The following is a 26,001-nucleotide window of genomic DNA, read 5'->3' as shown; positions in this document are numbered from 1 at the left end:
TTCACCATGTTGGCCAGGCTGGTCTCAAACTCCTGACCTCAAGTGATCCACCTGCCTCGGTCTCCCAAAGTGCTGGGATTACAAGCATGAGTGACCACGCCTGGCCTAATTTATTTATTTAATGGATATTTATTGATTGCTGTTATCCCTAGGGGACACTGAACTACTGCAAGAGACGGGAATGAATCAGGTATTTAAGGGGACTTCTGTGTAACTTATTTTGATTGTAGTTAGAACATACACATGTGTGTTCCTATGTGTGTATGAGAGAGAATTATTGCTGGTGATAAAGCTATAGAAATAGATTGGGGTTAATGCATAGAAAGCTTTGATTGCCAGACAAATTAGGTAGATGCCAGGGGCCCCCCAGGTTTTCAGAGGATGAGGAGTTGTGATCAGAATTGCACTTTAGAAAGTTACTTGCCAGGCGCGGTGGCTCACACCTGTAATCCCAGCACTTTTGGAGGCTGAGGTGAGTGGATCACCTGAGGTCAGGAGTTTCAAGACCAGTGTGGCCAATGTGGCGAAACCCTGTCTCTACTAAAAATATAAAAATTAGCTGGGTGTGGTGGCACACACCTGTAGTCCCAGCTACTTGGGAGCTGAGGCAGGAGAATCGCTTGAACCTGGGAGGCAGAGGTTGCAGTGAGCCGATATTGCACCACTGTACTCCAGCTTGGGTGACATAGCAGAAGTGCTGGCTAGAGTGAATTGGGAAGATAAGAGAAACCATTGCAATAGCCCCGATAAGAGGTAATAGGGACTAGAGACGGTGAAGGTGGACAAGAGGGAAATGGTGGGTCAAGGTATGAGCCTTGACCCATGATCCCATGATTGGGTGGGAGGAGGACGGGAAAGGACAGATTCAGAAATGTCTCAAATGTCAACTGCAGTTGACCAAATATATAGTAGTGGTTTTTATTTTTTTTAATAATGGTTTTTAATAGAAGTGGGTTTTAATAGAAATGGAAAAGCCATGAGAAGGAGCTGTTTATGCAATGATACAGTTTTGAACATGAAAACTTTTGTTTGTTTATTTGTTTTTTTGAGGTCCTTGATGGGTGTATGTTCAGCTGGAGATGATACTCCTGGGAAGTGTGGGGTTGTCAGTAAGGAATTTGGTAGTTGAAGCTTGGAAAAAGAGGAGAAGAGAACCATCGACAGTCTTGGGGAATGGCTATAGTAGATGGTGAGAGGAACAAGAAAACCAGAGGACCAGAAATCAGAGATAAGAACCCCTTTGGGGCAATGTTGGAGCTGAGGAAGAAGAGTTTTAAGGAAAACATGGTCTCATACCTTTGAAAGTTAATTTTGTTTTATATATATATATACACATATATATATAGGAGACTGTAAAGTAATCAGGTTGGTTCTTCCTTTCCATGTGTCATAAACTTCATATTTCTTCTCTAAAGAGAAGTTATGAAAAGCTTGGAATATTGACATCATCTTTGGAATAAATATATTTTTTACTTATTTTAAAATTATTTATTTATTTTGAGACAGGGTAACACTCTGTCACTCCGGCTGGAGTGCAGTGGCATGATCATAGCTCACCATACCCATGACCTCCATGCTGAAGCGATCCTCCCACCTCAGCCTCCTGAGTAGCTGGGATTACAGGTGTATGCCAGCACACCTGGCAAATTTTTTTGTTTGTTTGTTTTGTTTTTTGTAGAGACAGGGTCTCACTTTGCTGCTTAGACTGATCTTAAACTCCTGGGCTTGAGCAATCCGTCCATCCACCTATAAGTGTTAGGATTACAGATATGAGCCCCCACATCCAGCCTGTATTTTTCATTTTTAAGAAGATTACTTTGTAGAATGGTATTCATTTAAATAAATGTGCTTGAGTCAATGCTATAATTGGTAAATACTGGCCTTGAGGGCCTCCAGTGTAGTACAGACAAAGCTTATTTATATACTGAATTTTTAACAAATAGCATATTATTAAGTAAAAGAAAAATCCAAATAAAATTTGAAACCAAATCTGTAGAAAAATTAACAATGTAATTAGATATCATTTTAATATTATGTCAGTGGAAACAACACGCAAACTGTTTTTTTCTCTGCTCTCACACCACAATAACAATCAACACAGAAGATTTCTGGTGACCAAATGTGTGGAGGTTTCTCCCCACACACCAAGTAAGCAGTCAGTTCTGCAGTGGACACCAGTTGGGTATCCTCCAGTTCAATTCCAACACTATCTAGCTGGAGACAGTGTCAGATACCACAGAGTGTCAGATCCCACAGATTGAGGGCTCAGTCCCACAAGACTGTCCCCTTCCTTCCTACCAGTTGCAAATCTGGGCTTCTGGAACTTCTGATGGACCAGCTTCGAGTTGGGGTCTTCGTGACCCTGTCTTTGGGTTCAGTTACTTTGCTAGAGTGGCTCATAGAACTCAGGGCGACATGTTTATTGATTTATTACAGAAGATATTTTAAAGGATACAAATAGACAGATGAAGAGAGACACAGGGTGAGGAACCTCTCATGGAGTTTGGGTGCACTGCCCTCCTGGTACATGAATGAGTTCTCATTAACCTTCCTTTAAGTCTCCACATGTTCAGCTCTCTGGGAGCTCCTCAGACCCTGTCCTCTTGGGTCTCTTATGGAGACTTTATTGGATAGTCGTGATTAAAGTACAGACAACCATGTAGGAATGTGATTAGACAAAAAGGGTATGATCTAATATTAATAGACTGAGTGGGAAAGTCCAGCAAGGATTGTCTGTTCAAATTCTTCTTGGTCTGTCTGTGCAGCCTTCCTTCCACAAGGGTGTGGGGGAGGACCCCTTCTGAAATGAAGGTCTTGTGGCCTACAATTAGACAAGGAAGGTCAGAGAATTTCTTTATGACCAGCTCCAAGATAGAAGGATTGGGGGAGATGAGATTATATTTTTAGTTTCTACGGCCTGCCTTGGGGAGAAAAAGGAGCAGGCGAAGAAAGGACAGAAGGTTAGAAAGAGAGAGAGATCTATTTTTTTTCCTTCCTTCCTTCCTTCCTTCCTTCCTTCCTTCCTTCCTTCCTTCCTTCCTTCCTCCCTCCCTCCCTCCCTCCCTCCCTCCCTCCCTCCCTCCCTCCCTCCCTCCCTCCCTCCCTTCCTCCCTTCCTCCCTTCCTTCCTGCGATTCTCCTACCTCAGCCTCCCAAGTAGCTGGGATTACAAGTGTACGCCACCATATCCAGCTAAGTTTTGTATTTTTTAGTAGAGACCGAGTTTCACCACATTGGCCAGGCTGGTCTCAAACTCCTGACCTCAAGTGATCCGCCCACCTTGGCCTCCCAAAGTGCTGGGATTACAGGTGTGAGCCACCATGCCCGGCTGAGATTCTGTTTTCTGAGACCTGCTTCTGAGGCCTAAAGTACCCCAACATTATAACAAGGGCTATGGCATTATGAGCCAGGGACCATGGATGAAAACCTATGTATATTTCTCTCTATATATCTCTTGTCTCATAATATCACATGTTGCAAACATAGACTTTTGTCAGACTTATCAATAAAATTGAACTATAGAACACAGATTTAAACCCTTGGGAAGCTGGGTGCAGTGGCTCATGACTATAATCCCAGAACTTCGGGAAGCTGAGGCAGGAGGATTACTTGAAGCCAGGAGTTTGGAAACCACCTGGAAAATATAGTGAGACTTTGTCTCTACAAAAAATTAAAAAATTAGCTGGACATGGTGGTGGGCACTTGTGGTCCCAGCTACTCGGGAAGAGGAGGTTTCAGTGAGCTGAGATAGTGCCACTATATTGCAGCCTGGGTGACAGCAAGACTTTGTCTCAAAAATAAATAAATAGGTCAGGCGCGGTGGCTCACACCTGTAATCCCAGCACTTTGGGAGGCCGAGGCGGGCAGGCCATGAGGTCAGGAGATCGAGACCATCTTGGCTAACACGGTGAAACCCCGTCTATACCAAAAATAAAAAAAAGAAATTAGCTGGGTGTTGTGGCGGGCGCATGTAGTCCCAGCTACTCAGGAGGCTGAGGCAGGAGAATGGCATGAACCCGGGAGGCGGAGCTTGCAGTGAGCCGAGATACTGCCACTGCACTCCAGCCTGGGTGACAGAGCAAGATTCCGTCTCAAAAAAAAAAAAAATTTGAAATAAAAAAAATAGAAGCCACTCCTAGTCCGGGTGTAGTGGCTCATGCCTGTAATACTAGCACTTTTGGAGGTTGAGGCGAGTGGATCACTTGAGCCCAGGAGTTTGAGATCAGTCTGTGCAACATAGTAAGACCCTATCTCTACAATAAACTAATAGAGTTAGAGAGGTATGGTGGCACATGCCTGTAGTCCAAGCTCCTTCTGTAGCTGAGACAGGAGATGGCCTGAGCTCAGGAGATGGAGGCTGGAGTGAGCTCTGATCCTGCCACTGCACTCCAGCCTGGAAAACAGAGTGAGACTCTGTATCCAAAGAAAAAGAAAGAAAGAAACAGAGAGAGAGAGAGAGAGAGAGAGAGAGACAGGGAGGGAGGGAGAAGAGGGAGGAGGGAGGGAGGGAAAGGGAGAAAGAAAGACCTCTTATGACTTACATAAACTACAATAGAAACAGATGTTTGCTGGTTGTCTAGTCACAGTAATGTTTTCTTGTTAAAACAACTTTTATATTTTATATATTTTACATATATTTATAGCCATAAATAAGGTCATTGCAGGTCAGTAGGTTTTCTCAAATCTTTAAGCCCTCCTCCACACACCACCCTCCTCCCCAAAAAGGAAACCACTTCTGTCTGCTTCCCTTTACTTACCTTGATTTTTTTTCTCCTTCCTTCTCCCACATTCCCTGTAATCTCATTGGGTATCTTCCTGGCAATCTGTGCACCTTCTACAGGGGAGCTCTGTCTCTCTGGCTCCAGTTGTAAGTTTTCTGGCTTAGTTGTAAGCCAGTCTGGCTCCAGTTGTAAGTTTCTGGAGTTGAGGGTACGCAGGCCTTCTTCCCTACACTCATCCTGTGCAGGCACCGTCATAGAAGTCATCAGCTCTGTTAACTTAATTTGCAATTGGATTGTTAAAAGACAACTGATTGTCATGTTGATTTGGTATTACTTTGTTTTTCAGGCGGAACTACGGAGCAACACTAAGTGATTGTTTTGAGCTTTTTCTTAAGCAAAGATTTACTTGCTTTTCAGCAGCTGAAGTAGATAGCAATAAGCTAATAGTGGGGAAACAGTATTCCAGAAACACATTTTCTACTTGCTTTTAAACTTGTATTCATGAATAGTCCTTTCTTAGAACAAACCGTGTAGTTTAAGACTATATTATTTGTTTTGGTTGCAATTTTAGTATATTCTGTGATAACTGATGGGAGACTGAAAACTGTATTGAGAGAGAAGGAAACTTTTCTTTATATCTATAGGAAGGTGCATATAGGTAGCTGAGTAAATGTAGTTTAATTGAATGTTAGACTTTTTTTTCCACCATTGTTTCCCCTTGGTTTGGTTTTGGTGCTCTTCTTTTGTTTGTACAGGCTGTCCCTTGGTATCCTTGGGGGATTGGTTCCAGGACTCCCTGCAGATACCAAAATCCTAGGACGCTGAAGACTCTTATATAAAATGGCATAGTATTTGCATATAACCTAATCTTTCTTTATATTTTTAATTATCTCTAGATTAATTATAATACCTAATGCAATATAAATGCTATGTAAATAGTTGTTAAGTTACATTGTTTATGGAATAATAACAGGAAGAAAAGTTTGCCCATGTTAAGTACAGATGCAGTTTTTAAGGGGAATGTTTTCAGTCCACACTTGCTTGAATCCACAGATACAGAACCCAGGAATACGGAGGGCCAACTGTATTTCTTCTTCTTCTTCTTCTTTTTTTTAATGAGAGCTATTCGTATATGAATTCTATACTCTCTGATAATAATAAACCTTTTTAATGTGGCACCTGAAACAGAGATTGTTACTTTTAAATTATGGTATAAATTTTCAGAAGTCATAATGGAAATAGGAATAGGGCATCTTATTTGAAGTAGAAGCAATAATTGTTTCTCCTCTACTGGTGCTAAAAATTTTTTAAAAACTTTTTTAGAAATTTCAGTGGTCTTGCTGAAAGATGCTAAATCTCCAATGTTACTTAGAAATACAGTACATGTAGGCCGGGCGCTGTGGCTCAAGCCTGTAATCCCAGCACTTTGGGAGGCGAGGCGGGTGGATCACGAGGTCAGGAGATCGAGACCATCCTGGCTAACATGGTGAAACCCCGTCTCTACTAAAAATACAAAAAACTAGCCGGGCGTGGTGGCGGGCGCCTGTAGTCCCAGCTACTCGGAGGCTGAGGCAGGAGAATGGCGTGAACCTGGGAGGCGGAGCTTGCAGTGAGCCGAGATCGCGCCACTGCACTCCAGCCTGGGTGACACAGCGCGAGACTCCGTCTCAAAAAAAAAAAAAAAAAAAAAAAAAAAAAAAAAGAAATACAGTACATGTAATTCTAATAAAATAAGAAAGGTTATTATTTAAACAGGTATATTAAAAAGAAACTTTTTGAATATCTCATATAGACACATATAAAAGTTATAAAATTCTAAAGGGTATTTACAAAAGTGAAAAGTAAGTTTTCCTTAACCCTTGGCCCACATTAGTCCCCTGTTCTGGAGGTAACCATTATTTCTAACTTCTTCTGTTCCGAGATCAAAATGAAGCTTAAAATTAATATCCTTATTTAGTAAATGTTTTCCTCTTAAATATAGCAGAATCTAGTGATATTTTTTGCAACCTCTGTTATAGCTTTACTTTGCAATTATGGTTGCAGGGTGAATTACATGTCAGTGCTGGAAATGTCTCGAAATGAACTCATTGGCTGTGAATTTTTATCCTGTTGTTTTTAGAAATAGAGCTTTTAAAAAATTTGTTGTAGCTTTTTGAAATAAAAGAATTTACAACTCTGGTGTAGATCTAAATGAAAAAATTTTGACGAACAACATGGGTAGTTTAAATCTTTATTATTTTCTCAGTGATAGATTTTCAACTAAAATCCCTTTTTTAGTTTTTTTTTAATATTTTGTCTCACAGTTGGTTTAGATATCTTATGAATCATACCATATTTTCTGTTCCCATGTCGACATTTAGCCTCAAAAAATTTTAACCTTGCTAGTTACAAAGGTAATTCAGCCAGGCCACTGGTAAGTTGAAAATATAAAGGAAGCAAATTATGAGACAGGGTTTTTATTTGTGGAACACAATATACAAATGTAGTTAATTCTTTTGTGAACTTGGCATGTATAGTATTCCCTCCCTAATCTTTTGTATTATGTTTCTGTTAATCTCTATGGTAAAAGGTTCTCTTGAGGAACAACAACAATCAATTTTTAAAATGGGGTTGGGGATCAGAGTCTTGAGTGAGCCTATTCAAGTGCTGGGATTACAGGCATGAGCCACTGCACCCAGCCTAAAGTCTTTGTAAATATTTTTTGTGTAGATATCACCAAAATAAAATAGTAAAGACGACTCTCTAAATAAAGAGAAAATTAGATATTTAGAAATCTTAAAATAGGATAATGAATGTTGGATTATTTCTAGTTTCTATTCCTTACTTGTTAGAAACTTTTCAGTGAGATAACTTGGACATTTTTGTGGTTTTTTTTTTTTTTTTTTTTTTGAAATACATGTACTTTTATTGAAAATAGCATGTAAACGGTGAGGTGCTTTTTTTTTTTGGTATTTGACCTTCAATCTTAATATTAAGTCAGTACATTTCCGATCTTATGACTCAGAGTTCTAAACCTCTCTGATCCCCATTTTGTATTTCCTTTGGGGTCTCATCACGGTCCCAGAGGTACATAGTAACAAAGCTAGAGACAGAAGAGGCTTTGGGCAACCTTCTCCCATGTACTCAGCATGCCATCACTCAATAGATATTTCTCATTCTTTCCCACCATGAGGGTTATAGAACCTTAGTCCCGTCAGTGGTGATTATTGATTATTAGCACATTAGCACTCTCACTCGTTTCCTTAGTCCCTTTTAGGCATGTCCTTGTTCCCCTCCCACAACGCAAGCCTAAGGTAGATCCTTGTCTCAGCTTCCTTTTTCTTCCCCAAGGCTGCATTTCATAAAACTATTTTTCCTGCTCTACCTTCTGCTTTATTTCCTTCTTCTCATCCCACCTTCGTGTTCCTTGTTTTAAACTCAAAATCTGTGTCAAAAACTGTAGTTTTCAGCAGTTGAGGGAGAGATATTTAAATGGAAATCTGTATGTATACTTGAATTTCATATAAGGAGATCTTGCGGTTAAGGAGAGATTTCTGCAATATTAGAAAAACTAATTTTTTGATCTTAAGACTCTTCTGTTTTCTATACCTTTTGCTTCTCCCTATACCTGTAAAGGAATAATTAGCTTTACAACATTTGATTTGAAGGAGGAGAATGGTATTATGTGGGCATGGTGTATCAGCTGGAAGTGACATTAGTTAGGATGAAAGTTGTTCTGGTCATATGGACAGTGTTGGAAGGTATTACATTCCACTGGATAGACAGCTGTGGGAGGATGGGGCACTGTCTGCCTTGGCAGGCAGCACATCCCCATCCATTCTTTCAGTTCCTAGGGTAATGGATACTCAGCTAGCTGGCTGTTACCCTGAAATTTAGCCTTCTAACTGAACCTTGTAGCTTGATGAGCAACTGACTCCAGTCTCAGTGATCGTCTTCAGTGATGATTTGAGAAACACTGTTAGGTAATAGGACACCAGACGATTAGTAGATCAGACTACATTGGAATTCTGAGGTCCTTTACCTGCGTGACTTTGGGAAGCTTACTTTGCTTTTTATTGTTTTTATTTTTATTTATTTATTTTTGAGATGGAGTCTTGCTCTGTTGCCCAGGCTGGAGTGCAGTGGCGCGATCTTGGCTCACTGAAAGCTCTGCCTCCCAGGTTCACGCCATTCTTCTGCCTCAGCCTCCCGAGTGGCTGGGACGTAGGTGGCTGCCACCACGCACGGCTAATTTTTTTGTATTTTTAGTAGAGACGGGGTTTCACCATGTTAGCCAGGATGGTCTTGATCTCCTGACCTCGTGATCTGCCCTCCTTGGCCTCCCAAAGTGCTGGGATTACAGGTGTGCGCCACTGCACCTGGCCTGCTTTTTATATTTTAAGATTATAATAGAACTCACAACCTTTATATGTGACAGCAGAAATTCTGTCTTATTTTCTACCAAACACTGATGTTGAAGAAAATTAATGTATAAAACATTATATGAGTTTGAAGGTTTCAGTCTACTGAACACTTTTTGTTAGGCACCCTGGGGAAGAAAAAAACATGCAGCCTTGTCCCTTATGTTCAGGATTGTGTGATGTAGTCAAGAAGACAATACATGAAATGACCACAATGATGCAATATATAAGCAAGTTCTAGAGAGTGTAGAAGATGACCCCTGTAAGCTGTGTCATCCAGTGTTAGCCAATAGCCACGTTTGGCTGTTGATTGCTTGACAAGTCGTGAGCCTGAGTTGAAATGTACTTTAAGTATAAAATATGCATTGGATTTCAAAGACTTAGTACCAGAACAAGAGTAACATCTCGTTATTTATTTATTTATTTGAGATGGAGTTTTGCTGTTGTTGCCCAGGCTGGAGTACAATGGCACGATCTTGGATCACTTCAACCTCCGCCTCCTGAGTCCAAGTGATTGTCCTGCCTCAGCCTCCAGAATAACTGGGATTACACGTGCCCGCCACCTTGCCTGGATAATTTTTGTGTTTTCAGTAGAGACAGGGTTTCACCATGTTGGCCAGGCTGGTCTCGAACCCTGACCTCAGGTGATCCACCCGTCTTGGCCTCCCAAAGTGCTGGGATTGCAGGCATGATTTTTAAAAATACTGATTACATGTTTAAATTACAATATTTTGGATATAGTATTTAAGTTAATATTGCCTATTCCCTTTTACTTTTTTTTAAATGTGGCTTTAAACATTCTAAACTTCATATGTGGTTTGCAGTATATTTCCATTGGCCAGAACTGCTGTAGAAGTTCAGGGCAAATAGTGAAAAGGATATAGACAGTTGCAGACAGTTTCATGAAGGAGATAGAACTTCAGCTATTTCTTGAGGGAATGGTGAATGTTGAGGGTGATCTGGCTGTGACATCTGTCACCCCATTGATCACCAGGGTTGATTTCACTGATCTGACTGGCTAGGTGGTTGTCCCCTTCCTCCCTCACCACTCCATGTGCATCCCTCCCAGTGCTGTGTGCTCAAAGAGAATGACCATCCTCGATAGAGGAGGACCGGTCTTTGGTCAAGGGTATATGAGTAGCCGTGCTCCCCTGCTAAAACCTCCAGACAAGCTCTCAAGGTCTTGAGAGAATGGAGCAAATCTTGTCCAGTATAATTGCAGAAAGGTGACAAATATGGTGGTAGCACTGTAAATTAAGAGCAAGAGCCTCAACTTGGAGTATTTGAGCAGAAAGGAAATACTGTGAGTGGAGTGGAAGGTTTGTTTTGATGCATAATGGAGAATTAGGATTTAAAGAGAGATGGGGCTACATTTTAGATGTCATTGAATGTTTTTGCACAGAATAGATAGCTAATGTATGTTTATTGAGTGACAGTCTGTTAGAATTAGTTCAGAATTGACCCTGTAAAGAGGGTAAGTCATTTAAAGTTTTTGGGTAGATAAATGGCAGAGATACGGTTTTAAAATTATTCTGATGATGTGGGTGTGATGATTAAAGATGAGAGGCTGGAGATTGGGGGACTTGTTAGTGGGGTGTTATGAAGTCTGGGTAAGTTGGTGAGTATGGGACAGGAGTGGTGGCTATGGAAATTAAAACAGATATGTACCCTCCCCTTATAGAGCTTAAAATCTTGTGAGTGATACAGATGAGCAAACTGGCAACTCAAATACAGTGAGATACAGAAGGCAGAATGCAGAGGAAGGGAACCTGTTTAGCTTGGGGTAAGGACATGAGGAGTTAGCTCAGAGAATGCTTCCTAGAGGAGGAGACATTTGTCACTAACTTGAAAAGGATGTGTGAAATTCCTCTGTAAGAATACTATGATGAAAGATTCAGAAAGTAAAACCTTTAGAGGAACATGAAAAGTGTTAAGAGAGAACGGAGTTGGGGAGTAAGGAGAGTTACCTGTACTCCATTACTTGTGTGGTCATGGGAAGTCACTTCTCTTTGCTGAGCTTTAGTTTCCTCATTTTAAAATGTAGGGTAGCAGACACACTCTTTGAGGTTTAGCCTTCTAACTAAACCTTGTAGCTTGATGTGTTTACCATGGTTATATCCTGAGGAGTGGTTGCTCTTTGTTAGGGCCTGAGAGGGGAGAATGGGACCTTGTACTGGGAGGTGAGGGGAGGAGCCTTGTTTCCCCAGCCTCACACTCTCTGCTTGGTTAGTCTGAAGGTGACAGAGCCGCTCATGCAGTAGAGACAGGAGTTGGCATTGGCTGGGGCTGAAATAGATCCAGAAGGTGGACAAACTATATGAAAAAGAGATATAAGAAGAGACCATAGTTTTATTAAGGCAATGGTGATACCAAAGTTAGAATCAGGGTTCAAACCTATTTTGGGGAGAAAGGTGATGAGATCTCATTTGGATCTTTTGGACGAGAGGCAGATTTAGAATAGAAATCTCTAGTATTGTTTAGTGATACAAACCAGAGCTTATTGGAGAGGTCAAGAGCAGAAAGAGATCTGTGAATCATTTGGATAGAGATGACTTAAGGTTGTCAGAATGAAAGCATTTTCCTTTTTTCTTTTTATAAATTTTTAAATTTATAAAATATAAAATTTAAAAAAATTTAATTAAGTCTTTTGATTCATAAATACAGAATTGTCTTTTTATTTATTTATTTATTTATTTATTTATTTATTTATTTATGAGACAGGATCTTCCTCTGTTGCCCAGTGCAGTGACACAATTCTCGGCTCACTGCAACCTCCGCCTCCTGGGTTCAAGTGATTCTCGTGCCCCAGCCTCCCAAGTAGCTGGGATTACAGGTGTGTGCCACCCCACCTAGCTAATTTTTATGTTTTTAATAGATACGAGGTTTTGCCATGTTGGCAGGCTGGTCTTGAACTCCTGGCCTCAAGTGATCACCTGCCTTGGCCTCCCAAAGTGCTGGGATTACAGGTGTGAGCCACTGTACCTGGCCAAAAGCACTTTCCAAGAAGAAATTAAAGAAGAACTCAGGGTTGAAAATTGACCTTTGGGAAATGACCAGATTGGGAGAATGAGGGATGATGGATGTGACTGCATAAAGGCACCTTTGAAGAACTTAGAAACTATTCTGTCTGGGTTGGGTGTGCTGGCGCATGCCTGTAATTCCAGCACTTGGGAGGCTGAGACAGGTGGATGGCTTGAGCTCAGGAGTTTGAGACCAGCCTGAACAACATGATGAAACCTGTTTCTACAAAAAACAGAAAAATTAGCTGGGTGTCATGGCAGGTGCCTGTAGTCCCAGCTGCTGGGGGTGAGGGGTGGGGGATGGTGGCTGAGGTAGGAGAATTGCTTGAGCCCAGGAGGTTGAGGCTGTGGTGAGCCTGGATCGAGCTACTGCACTCCAGCCTAAGTAACAGAGCAAGACCCTGTCTCAAAAAAAAAAAAAAAAGAAAGAAAAGAAAATGGTATGTCAGGGACCAAAAACGTCTAAGAGGAGGGGGGGTGATTCAGACTGCCAACTGCCAGACCTTTGGGAGAGTGACTTGGCCAGAAGGTACCTGTCCCAGCATGGGTTCTCCAGGAAGCCAATGCTAAGACAGTGTTAGGAATACAAAAGTATTATTCCTCTATGGGGTGGGAGAGAGAAAATGAAATTGGGAAAAGGAACTGTCAGACCATCATATGGATTTGGCAAAACCGGGAGCTCTGAAGCAAAGATTGCCCCTTATGGGACTCCCACGTTGAGGAAAAGTGATCCTACCGCCCCACTCTGTCACTGGGACCCTGAAAGTAGCTGGAGGCTGTCAGCTTAACACAGTCCTTGTAGCTGGGTAGCAGTTACCTTCTTGAGGTAACTGAGGTAACATCTGAGTGGTGCATCTCTGTGTCTACTTCAGAATCCATTTAGAAAAGCAATTTCAAGAGATTGATAGGGATAGAAGTCATATTATGAGGACCATGCGGGGTCAGGTAGGTGAGAAGGTGGGGCAGCTGAGGGAAACCTCACATTTGTGATTTTTTTTCATTCTTTTAATTTTATTTTACATATTTTCGATTTCTGTATATTTTAATGACTTCAGATTTGTGATCTTTCTTAAATTAAAAAATTTTTCTTTTTGAGACAGGGTCTTGCACTGTCACCCAGGCTGGAGTGCATCATGGTTCACTGCAACCTTGAACTCCTAGGCTTTTGTGGTCCTCCCACCTCAACCTGCTGAGCAGTTGGGATTACAGGCGTGCACCACCATGCCTTGCTAAGTTTTGTATTTTTCATAGAGACAGGGTCTTGTTATGTTGCCCGGGCTGGTTCCAAACTCCTGACCTCAAGTGATCCTCCTGCCTCAGCCTCCCAGTGTTGAGATTACGGGCATGAGCCACTGCATCCAGCCAGATTTGTGATCTTTGTCACCACCTGAGTGCACACTGTGACGTCACATTTTCTCTTGGAGATGAATGTACTAAATTAAACTTCCAAGGAAGGTGATAGTCAAGGAGTCACAACTCAGAGCCCCCTCTTCTGTTATAGAGCCTTCTCTCACACATGCTTGTTAATTCTTATTGTGTCCTTTTCTCAGAAGTCTGTACTTGAATTTTAAGGAACTGGACTTCTCTACTAGATTTCAGGCCAGATGAGTTACACTTGACTAGTTCTGGTGGTGTTAAGAGCTAATGGAGGCATTGTTTTTCACTCTGAAAGTGATCTGATCTAGAGATTCCAATTAAAAATTCTTCTAGAAACATGGTAGTATAGTAAAATAAATGCAGAGACCCAGATCTAGATGAAGATGGTAGAGTAGCAAAATGAAATTTAAAAAAAGAAAAAAATTCTTGGAAATTCTTAAATGGGACTAATTTAGCAAACATTTGTTGAACAGCTCTCTCATTAGGTACTTCATTAGATTTTGGTATTGCACAGATGGCTAAAATACGTGTTGCACAGATAGCTAAAATATAGACCCTCTCTTTAAGGAACTTACAGAGTAGTGAGAAAGATAAAGAAGCTTGCTGGAGTTAAATCTTCTCACAAATGGTTTACCTTCTTAAAAGACATTTGTGCAATATTTTATTAAGGGGCTGGACTCTCAGGAGGCTGTCCCAAATTGGGGGACTTTGTTGCCCATTAGGGTGACTTTTTTTTTTTTTGGGATGGAGTCTCGCACTGTGCCCAGGCTGGAGTGCAGTAGCACCATCTTGGCCTGCTGCAACCTCCATAGGGTGGCTTTTTAAAGGGGCGTGGGAAAGCATGCTTTGTGGATGACTCACATGAGTTAATTTTATCAACTTCATAGTTCTGCAATGATCTTTTCATTTTCTAAATTTACTGGTGTTTTCTGGCAGGAGCCCTGTTTTCACTTATTCCTGATACTGCAGCAAAATACCACAGACTAGGTAATTTATAAATAATATAAATTTATTTATCACAGTTCTGGATACTAGAAAGACCAGGATCAAGATGCTGGCAGATTGAGTGTGTCTGGAGATGGCTTGCTGTCTGCTTCCAAGATGGTTCTTTGTTGCTGTATCCTCATGTGGCAGAAGGGCAAAAGAGACTAGGGAACTCCCTCCCTTCAACCTCTTTTATAAGGTCATTGATCCCATTTGTGAGAGTTCTGCTCTCTTGACTTAATCAGCACATAAAGGCTTCACCTCTTTTTTATTTTGAGATGGAGTCTCGCTCTGTCACCAGGCTGGAGTGCAGTGGCGTGATCTCGGCTCACTGCGACCTCCGACTCCCTGGTTCAAGCGATTCTCCTGTCTCAGCCTCCCAAGTAGCTGGGACTGCAAGCACACACTACCACACCTGGCTAAGTTTTGTATTTTTAGTAGAGATGGGGTTTCACCATGTTGGCCAGGATGGCCTTGATCTCCTGACCTCGTGATCCACCCACCTTGGCCTCCCAAAGTGCTGGGATTACAGGCATGAACCACCGCTCCCGGCCAGGCCTCACCTCTTAATACTGACACATTGGAGATTATGTTTCAACATATGAATTTTAGGGGACACATTCAGACCATAGCAAGCCCTCAGCCCTACTTAATTTTAAAATTTTGTATTTAAAATATATAAAATATTAAAACATAAAAGCTTCATTTTCTGATTAAAAGGTAATACATAGAATACTCAATGTATTAAAGTACAGAGTCCAAGGTAAAACACTCAAATTCTACCACCAGAGGCAGATGCAATTAATTTTTCAGTGAATATCTTTCTTATATATCTCTCTTTCTCCCTTCCCCTGTCATGCACACACATGCATATACACATGTGTAAATACAGACATATATGTCCTTTTGTGTAAATAGGGTCATATTCTGTGTCCTTTCATATCCTCTTTTCTTATTTATTTATTTATTTATATTTTTTTGGGAGACAGGTTCTCGCTCGGTTGCCAGGGCTGGAGTACAGTGGTGCTATCACGGCTCACTGCAGCCTCAACCTCCTGGCCTCATTTGATTCTCCTACCTCAGCCTCCCTAGTAGCTGGGACCACAGGCGCACACTACCCCCTTCAGCTAACTTTTGTATTTTTTGTAGAGACAGGGTCTTACTTTGTTGCCCAGGCTGGTCTTGAACTCCTGAGCTCAAGTGATCCTCCTCCCTTGACCTCCGTAAGTGCTGGGATTACAGGTGTGAGCCACAGTGCCGAGCCTGTAGTCTCTTTTCTTAAGCATTGTGTTAGGGTCATCTTTCTGTATCAATGCATATAGATAACAGACACCATCCTTTATAATGACTGTGAACTATTTCATTGTGTTGATGCATCGTTCTTTAACCATTTCCTATTCACAGGTATTTGAGATGTTTTAAATGTTTTTAACCCAGGATATTGCTATACATTGTACAATGCGTAGGTTACCTGCCCTGTCCCCCCAAAAAATAATTATTCAGCCCAAAATGTTAGTAGTACTGAGGTTGAGAAAACCTGCTCTGTACCTTCTGTAGTGTTGGATATTGGTAGTCTTTACTCCCTTATAGCTCCTCAATCACCAGGTATTATTACTTAGGCAAAAAGTAATAGCTCTTTTAATGTGCATTCTTTTGATTACTAGCAAGATAAAGCATCTTTTCCTATATTTTATTTACCTATTTTTGAAGTAAAAGGTGGGGTTTAATCTTTAGTTATATGATACTGCAAGCTATGAAATTCCATGTAGAAACAAGGAACCCATTCAGAGGACAAGCTTCATACAGTATGTACAGTTTGGAACTGTTCAAGTATAGTTTCCTTGTAAAAAGTATCACAATAACAAACCACATTTAAAGGAGTTCTTAGTAGAGAAACAGTAAGAAAAGTTATACCAAATATAATACACAGCGAACAGCATTACACCGCCTTAGCCATTCAGTCTAGAAGTTAAAGGTCCCCGGAGTTCCACCCCAACTTGAAAGGTACCCTCTTTTGTTAGTGATTAGTTTCTTTTATGAATTTTCTATTCATGCCCACAAGAATGATTTGAATATTGGAGCTATTTACCTTATTTGTTTGTTTATGGTTTCTTTCTTTTTAAAAGAAAATATAAGCATTTTTATGTGGTCAAATTTACCGGTATTTTCTGTTTCATTTCTGAAGAGGGGTAAGTTGGTAAGTTATCCAAAATAAATTTAAAAAGGTGGTTCAGTTCAGTTAGAGTGTAATCCAGTGCCACTGTATGACATCAGTGGCATGCAGTCTGTGGACAGCATTCCAACAGATGACTTTGAGTTACTTTTCCTTAATCTGTCTGTAAGTGTTCTGCTCTTACTGAATCTTCCCTTAGCCCTATGCTAGTCACTGAAGGATGTAGAAGGAAAATATTTGTTTCCTCCCTTATTGATCTACAGTTAGATGAGATACCATTAGTATCTGAAACAGAACATAGTTAAATGCTGAATAGGAGTTCATGGGGCAGGGTGGTAATCCATGAACATTTCCCAGAGTTTATGAATGACCCAATCTTGAAGGATGTGACTAGGCAGAAGGGAAATGTTTCCAGCACCGGGCATCACTGTGGGATAGATAGTTAAGAGATTTGAGTTCTAGTCCCTACTTTGTTGCTAATTATTGTGTGACTTAGGCCAAGTCTCAGGCCACAGTCTTTTTATCTGTGAAGTGAGGAGATAGAGATAGTATATTTTCTAAGATTATTGTTGGCCGGGTGCAGTGGCTAACACCTGTAATCCCAGCGCTTTGGGAGGCTGACGCGGGTGGATCATGAGGTCAGGAGATCGAGACCATCCTGGCTAACACGGTGAAACCCCGTCTCTACTAAAAATACAAAAATTAGCCGTGTGCAGTGGTGGGCGCCTGTAGTCCCAGCTACTCAGGAGGCTGAGGCAGGAGAATGGCGCGAACCCAGGAGGCAGAGCTTGCAGTGAGCCTAGATAGTGCCACTGCACTCCAGCTTGGGCGAAAGAGCGAGACTCCGTCTCAAAAAAAAAAAAAAAAAAAAAAAAAAAAAAAGATTATTGTTAATAGTAAAGTCTCACGGCTTTAATGTTAAGATAATTTTTAGAAAGAATTCACTTAGCAGTTATTGAAAGTCTTCTGGATTCTGGGCAGCATGCTAGGTGCTGTGGGCATGCAATGTTGTGTAAGATATGGGCCTTTCAGAAATGTACAGTCTTATAGGAGAGAAAAATCATGTGTGGTAGTTAGCACAAGAGGTACTGCTTGGGAAACAGAGTGAAGGAAGATCATCTTGGTTTGGGTGATGAAGGCTTCAGGAAGAGATGGCATTTTTGTTAGGTAGGAAAGCAGGCGGGGGTAAATTGAGCAAGGGCCCAGGGGAGAAAAGGGTGTGGTACAGGGTTTGCCTGGAATGCAGTTAGTAAGCTTATTTGGCTGTATTTGTATGGTTCGTGCAGAGGGGTGGGAAGAAATAAGGAAGGTGAAGTGGGCTGGCTTGTGGAGTGACTTAAATATAGAACTCACATATTTCCTTAGCTTTTACTTCTGTAGTCTTCTGATGATTTTTAGGCAGGGGAAAACGTGATGTTAGTGGTACTTGAAGATTTGGTGTAGGTGTCTAGGATGGTAATTGATTGCACTTAGGTATCGAGAGCAATGTGAACAGTGACTGAGATTTTTGAGGCTGAATAGATTAAAGATAAGAGAAAACAAGCAAGACTTAAACAGTGACAAGCAGGATGAAAAGATGTTTGGAAGTGGAAAATGAGTCCATGCGGTAATGGGCCGGACTTAGAGTAGACAATGCTCTTAAGGCAGGGCATAGCTGTGGTAGGAAATTGGTCATGCTGGTCCATTGTTAGGAAGAATTTTCTGGTAATTTGCCATTAGCTTGAAATTTTATAAATCAGACAGGAATTTTAATGTTTTAAAAAAAGATTACCCATTATGAGTTATAAGTCTATAATTGTGTCAGTTCAGATAAGTCTTTTGGAATAGAAATCCACCCCCTCCCCTTTTTTTCAGTGTTGAATCTTGCCCATTACGCACATCCTGTAAAGGGAAACTGTGTTACTGGGCGGCACATTTTAAATAACTTTTTAGAATCTCTACGTCTTTGGAGAAAGGATGGTGAACACTAACTTACTCATGTGTTAAAACACTGTTCACCATCCTTGATTTTATTTTCATGATGGCTGGAGCAAAATGCTTAAAAAGGGTAAATGGCAAGCAAACCACTGAATAGGAACAGACTACACGAGCAGGGCTCATGCAGTTAATTAGTCATCTTGTCAGCAGAGGCCCTGCAGAGGCAACTGCAGACAGCTATGAAGGAACTGGAGAGATGAGTTTCTGGCATGGATATGGATCTGTTATTGTGGTAACAATAGTTTATTCTTCAAATTAGCAGAATGAGAGCAAAGCTGCTTAGCAATTATGTGCGTGCTGAAAGAATGGCCTTTGGAGGAGCAGGCATTTGAAGTGGGATAAATTCAGCTTTTTCAAGAAACTTGCAAACACCCTGATTAGAGTGATCTGGGGCAGTCCTTTTACAAATCAAGAACTTGTAGTCCTCTTTCTGATTCTTTTGTCTTAATTTGCTTTTCAGCTTTCTCATCTGGGGAAAGGGTTAGTGCCTCTTAATGTGGTTTCCCCCAGAGAGATAGGGTACTGGGAGATGAGGGCTCCCAGAGAGAGAATGGTCCCAGACTTCTAGGTCCATGTACTTCCTTGCCACTGGCACTGACTTGGCCCTGCTGAATAGTGCCAGTCATCTCTGTTGGGTCCTGTGGAGCTGATGGGGTAGGGCTAGGGTAGCACCAGCACATCACTGAAATTTGGAAACAACTTGCAGGCATGTTCATCTTTGTATTGGCAGGGCTCTCTGTTTTTCCAGAAACAGAGGGAAGGTGGCAAAGCATGGAAAAGACACCAGAGTGGGAGACTTGGGTCTAATCCCAGTTTCACTACACATAAAACTCTGTGATTTGGGACACATCTCCTAATCTCTGACTCAGCCTCTTCATCTGTAAAATAGCAATAATATCTACTCTACCTGTGGAGAGGCTAAAACAGATTAATAGATGGTATGAGTCTACTTGAAAAAGCATAAATTGCTGTATAAGTTTATGGAGGAGCTTTTACTTCTTTTTACTAGTTTATATTTCGGCCATCAAAAATTTTATTTCTTGTATATTTTATTTTTATAAAAAGAAAACCTTGGCCAGGTATACTGGTTCATGCCTGTAATCCCAGCACTTTGTCAGGCCAAGGTGGGTGGATCACTTGAGGTCAGGAGTTTGAGACCAGTCTGGCCAACATGGTGAAACTTTGTCTCTACTAAAAATACAAAAATTAGCTGGGTGTGGCGGCAGGTGCTTGTAATTCCGCTACTTGGGTGACTGAGGTGGGAAGATTGCTTGAACCTGGGAGGCAGAGGTTGCTGAGATCATGCCATTGCACTCCAGTCTGGGCGACAGAGCGAGACTCTGCCTCAAAACAAGAAACAAACAAAAAACCTTGTTGAGACTGGGCATGGTGGCTCATGTATATAATCCTGGCACTTTGGGAGGCTGAGGTGGGAGGATCACTTGAGCCTAGGAGTTTGAGACCAGCCTGAGCACACATAGTGAGACCCTATCTCTATTTTTAAAAAATAAATATAAATCTTAAAAAAGAAAAAAATACTTGAGATACTGTCTAAGCTTTAAAGAAAGGTTGCTGATGAAAAGTTTTAAAGATAGTACACAAGTTTTTTCTCTTTTAGAAATACTGTTTCATTGTTGCTTTATTCAGTTGGTTGTTTTATATATACATATATATTATAATTAATTAATTTTTGAGATGGGACCCCCTCTGTCACCGAGGCTGGAGTGCAGTGGCATGATCACAGCTCAATGCAGCCTCGACCTCCCTAGGCTCAGGTGATCCTCCCACCTCAGCCTCCCATCTCAGCCTCCCAGGTGGCTGGGACTACAGGCACGTGCCACCACATCCAGCTAGCTTTTGTACTTTTTATGGAGATGGGGTTTTGCCATGTCGTCCAGGTTGGTATTGAACTTCTGGGCTCTAGCTATCCATTTGTTTCAGCCCCTCAAAGGGCTAGGATTATTGGCGTGAGCCTGTTGTTATGTTTTTTGAAGACGACTTCCCTTTTATAGACCTTACTAATGGTGAAAAAGCTGTCACAAAGCTGGACTTCTTATCTAAATTATGAAATGAGTTTGGGTTGATAGTTAAGGGTTTTACAAACAAGTCCAACTCCTCATTTGATAGTGAGGATGCAGAGACATTGGAGTTCAGGTCCCTTCTAGGTGCCTTGTATAATGTGCTGCCTTCCTCACAGTTTGCTTAACTAAGTAAATGTAGTTAAGAAAATTATCACTGAATTTAGCCATCCCTGTGTTTAACAGGAGTGCTGTTTAATTGTCCAAGGCTGAAATCTTGAGTTCAAATCTGTATCTTCTTCAGTGGGATCACTTAAGCGTCTATATGTACAAAGAGCACTGTTGACTTTAGAGAACTGAAGACATAATGTTTCTTATTACTGGAGAGTGCTGGACCAGAGATTACAAAACCTGAGTTCTAGTCTCAGTTCTCAGTAACTTTAGTCAAGAAAAACAAATTTAATATCTGTGAATCTGTAGTCACCATTTATAAGATGAGGATGACAATATGACATCCAAGGCCTCTGCCAGGACTTTAGTTAGACGATCTGTGAAACCCAAAGGTAGAGAACAGGCTGGGTATGGAGGAGATGGTGTTTTTTGTTTCCTGAGTGCTTTGGATTAATCAACTACTTTTATCATGTTATTCCCCTATCTGGAAATTTTTCTATTTGCCTCTATTCCTATCCTAAAACTATCCTTATTTATCCTGTAAGCAATAAGTTACATTTCTTTTTTTTTTTTTTTTTTTTTTGAGACGGAGTCTGGCTCTGTCGCCCAGGCTGGAGTGCAGTGGCGCGATCTCGGCTCACTGCAAGCTCCGCCTCCCGAGTTCACGCCATTCTCCTGCCTCAGCCTCCCGAGTAGCTGGGACTACAGGCGCCCACAACCGCGCCCGGCTAATTTTTTGTATTTTTAGTAGAGACGGGGTTTCACCGTGGTCTCGATCTCCTGACTTTGTGATCCGCTCGCCTCGGCCTCCCAAAGCGCTGGGATTACAGGCGTGAGCCACCGCGCCCGGCCAAGTTACATTTCATTTCCTCTGTGAAGTCACTGTAACACATACTATTTCTCCTTTTCTGAGCTCATTTATTGCCATTACAGCTCACTCATCCATTAGTCATGGTATATTGCTGTGGAATATGTCTTCCTTTTACACCTTATCTCTAGTCAGCAGGTTAATGTAGAAGAAAAAGTATAGGCTATGAAGATAAATAGATTGATCTTTGTGATCTTAGGCTGGCCACTTTATATATATATATGTATATTTAATTTTTAAAATATGTAGTACATTTTTGAGTAGGTTAATTTTTTAAAAAAACTTAATACAAAGAAGAGGTGCAGTGAGGTCTTTTTCTAACCTTGGTCTCATCAAACCTGTCTTCCCTTCACAGTTACTAATTTCTTATATATCTCTCCAGAATTTCTTTTCTTCCTCCCTTTTCTTTCATACAAAAGATGACATACATATTCTTAAGTACCTTGTTTTTTTCACTTAATTTATGTTGGAGATCTTTTCATATCAGTACATAGCAAGCTTTCTCATTATCTGCTTACAGGATAAATAAGGATAGTTTTAGGATAGGAATAGAGGCAAATAGAAAAATTTCCAGATAGGGGAATAACATGATAAAAGTAGTTGATTAATCCAAAGCACTCAGGAAACAAAAAACACCATCTCCTCCATACCCAGCCTGTTCTCTACCTTTGGGTTTCACAGATCGTCTAACTAAAGTCCTGGCAGAGGCCTTGGATGTCATATTGTCATCCTCATGTTTTTATGTTTTATGGATATACCGTAATTTAACCAGTAGTTGGGAATTGTTAACTTGGGTAGAGTTCCAAATGATTTTAAAATTTGAATCACATTTGAACCTGATCTGAGTAATGTGCATTTCATTTCTTTAATACTTGTGTTTCCATAGCATTTTACAGTTTTTAAGCACTTTATATTCTTGAAATTGATCTTTAGTATGTAGGATTTACTAGGCTAGTAGAAATTAAATATCTATTTAAAATTTTGCCGACTGTGGTGCAAGATTCTCCAATAAAAGCTCCACCATAGTCTTTTCATGTGCTTTACTGGCAAACACAGGGTTTGCTTGAGAAACACAGGCTGCTTTGTAGAGGCTCATAAAAGTCTTCATTACTGCATTTATAATCATTTGTGAATTTACTTCCTTAACTTACTTCCTTAAAACCAGTAGAGCGTGTAGAAAAGGATCTCCACATAAATGAAGCTTTGAGAAACAAAACAAATTTAGAAAGAAGATATGCAAATTATTTTATAGATTAAAAATTTTTAATCTTAAAAAAACTCCTAACTGAAATATGTGTATGCAGAAAAAGGGACTCACTTAATGCAAATAAAAGTATTTATTGATATGAATGTGGCTCCTTAAGGTTAAATGTTTAGGGCTGAGAAAAATAAGGAATGTTTTTATCTGGGGTTCAACTAGGAAGATTCTCTGTTGAAGAAAGTACAGCCTTAGCTATATAATTTGACCTGTTCAGAAAGCACAAATGAAATGGAAGGGACTTAAGTTCTATTTTAAAATTTTCATTTAATGTAAAACAAGATTAATACTAAGGTAGCCCAGACTGCTAATTTAACTACTGTATCTGGACATTGAAGTGTGAACTTAGGTTATTGCAAGACCAGTAGCCCTTTATATGTATTTAGGCTATGGAATGCAAGTTTTCTATAAAGTATTTTTAACCATGTTGGTGACTCCAATTTTTGCTATTTAATTTTTTCTTATTTTTAATCCAGGCCCTGGATTTCTTTCTCTTTTTATATTTATATTCTTTTACACTCATGCTGAAACTTAGCCTAGTCATAGAATTTTAGAAATATTTAGATACTTAGAGATTCCTAATTAATATTTGGTATATTAATTTGGCCCCTTTCTATTGAATAAATGAGAAAACTAAAGCCTGGAGAGGTTGTGACTTGCCTAGGTCAGCCTCCTTGTCCAGAACCCCTGGCTGCCGTCCCAATACCAGGTTCTTTCTCGGAACAGCTCTAATTGGCTGACTGTGCTCTACTTGGCAAAAAGTTTAATTTTGAACGCATTCTCTTACACTTCTCCCCCCGCTTTTCTTTCTGATGTGGATAAATTAGTAAAAGACCACAGGAGTATTATATTCACATATCTCGCATGGAGCGTGACTCATAGTGGGCATGTAGGAGAGACTAGTTCTGAGTGAACCAAACCTGGGAAGAAATGAGAAAGAGTAACAGGTGACAAGTAGGGGCTGGCAGCTGAGCAGCCCTCACCCTGTTTTTGCTAGTTTATTTTCCATCTTTCTCTACCCAGGACAGAGAGCAGCGTGTTGTGTTCACGGTGAAGGTGTCATGTGCTGGTTAGTGGGAGTCTTTAAACGATTTTCTTTTCCCTTGCAGGTCCTTTCCCATAACTTGTGCACGGTGCTGAAGGTTCCTCATGACCCGGTTGCCCTTGAAGAGCACTTCAGGGATGATGATGAGGGGCCAGTGTCCAACCAGGGCTACATGCCTTATTTAAACAGGTTCATTTTGGAAAAGGTATGATTCTAACATTTTTTTGGGTGCAGCATTGTTTGCTTTGCATGTTTCAAGTGGGCCCCAAAGCCCCCTGTTGGTGCATTCACTAAGGAGTTGAGGTACAAAGAATCACTAGATAAATCAGAAAGGAAGAAAGAATGAGAGACTGACAGTGCTTCTTATTCTTCCCTCTCCTCCACTGTCTTCTAAACTTGGTTTGATGTTTTTCCAACTTGGTTCATTCTTTGAAATTAAGAACTGTGTTTTGTGTTAATCTGTACCTGTTCTCTCTCAGGGCGCTTTAAAAAAATCAGGTCTAATATCTAGAATTTGCAAGGAACTTAAACAAATTTACAAGAGAAAACTCTATCAAAAAGTGGGCAAAGGATATGAACAGACACTTCTCAAAAGAAGACATTTACACAGCCAACAAACGTATGAAAAAAAAGCTCAACATCACTGATCATCAGAGAAAAACAAATCAAAACCACCATGAGTTACCATCTCATGCCAGTCAGAATGGTGATTATTAGAAAGCCAGGAAACAATAGATACTGGTGAGGCTGTGGAGAAATAGGAATGCTTTTACACTGTTGGTGGGAATGTAGATTAGTTCAACCATTGTGGAAGGCAGTGTGGCAATTCCTCAAGTATCTAGAACCAGAAATACCATTTGACCCAGCAATCGTATTACTGGGTATATACCCAAAGGAATAGAAATCATTCTACTATAAAGATACATTCATGGCTGGGCAGGGTGGCTCACACCTGTAATCCCAGCACTTTGGGAGGCTAAGGTGGGTGGATCACCAGAGGTCAGGAGTTTGAGACCAACCTGACCAATACGATGCAACCCCGTCTCTACTAAAAATACAAAAATTACCCAGGTGTGGTGGCATGCTCCTGTAATCCCAGCTACTTGGGAGGCTGAGACAGGAGAATCGCTTGAACCTGGGAGGCGGAGGTTGCAGTGAGTCGAGATCACGCCATTGCATTCCAGCCTGGACAACAAGAGCGAAACTCCGTCTCAGAAAAAAAAAAGATACATGCACATGTATGTTTATTGCAGCACTATTTACAATAGCAAAGATGTGGAACCAAAGATGGATGGTCATTGAACCAACCATCAATGATAGCCTGGATAAAGAAAACGTGGTACATATATGCCACGGAATACTATGCTGCCATAAAGAAGAATGAGATCATGTCCATTGCAGGGACATGGATGAAGCTGGAAGCCATCCATCATCCTTAGCAAAGTAACCCAGTAACAGAAAACCAAACACCACGTGTTCTCACTCATAAGTGGAGGTGAACAATGAGAACATATGGATACTGAAAGGGGAACAACACACAGCAGGACCTGTTGAGGTTTGGGGGACAAGGGGAGGGAACTTAGAGGATAGGTCAATAGGTGCAGCAAACCACCATGTCACATATATACCTATGTAACAAACCTGCACGTACTGCACATGTATCTGTTTTTTTTTTTTTTTTTTTTTTTTTTTTTTGAGACTGAGTCTGGCTCTGTCGCCCAGGCTGGAGTGCAGTGGCCGGATCTCAGCTCACTGCAAGCTCTGCCTCCCGGGTTTACGCCATTCTCCTGCCTCAGCCTCCCGAGTAGCTGGGACCACAGGCGCCCGCCACCTCGCCCGGCTAGTTTTTTGTATTTTTTAGTAGAGATGGGGTTTCACCGTGTTAGCCAGGATGGTCTCGATCTCCTGACCTCGTGATCCGCCCGTCTCAGCCTCCCAAAGTGCTGGGATTACAGGCTTGAGCCACCGCGCCCGGCTTTTTTTTTTTTTT

At 40.9% G+C, this 26,001-nt stretch overlaps 1 protein-coding gene across 3 annotated transcripts in view; it reads left to right on the top strand.

The window, feature by feature from the left end:
• SWAP70 (switching B cell complex subunit SWAP70) overlaps positions 1-26,001 on the top strand; it is an 84,539-nt gene that overhangs the window by 5,294 nt on the left and 53,244 nt on the right. For all 3 annotated transcript variants that reach the window (XM_050757419.1, XM_050757421.1, XM_050757420.1), the window contains exon 2: positions 24,076-24,216. In XM_050757419.1, the coding sequence (XP_050613376.1) occupies positions 24,076-24,216 (141 nt within the window). The remainder of the gene's footprint in view (positions 1-24,075; positions 24,217-26,001) is intronic.

Source organism: Macaca thibetana, chromosome 14, assembly GCF_024542745.1.
Source record: "Macaca thibetana thibetana isolate TM-01 chromosome 14, ASM2454274v1, whole genome shotgun sequence".
Lineage (NCBI taxonomy): Eukaryota > Metazoa > Chordata > Mammalia > Primates > Cercopithecidae > Macaca > Macaca thibetana.
This window is presented reverse-complemented; position numbering and strand designations above follow the sequence as displayed.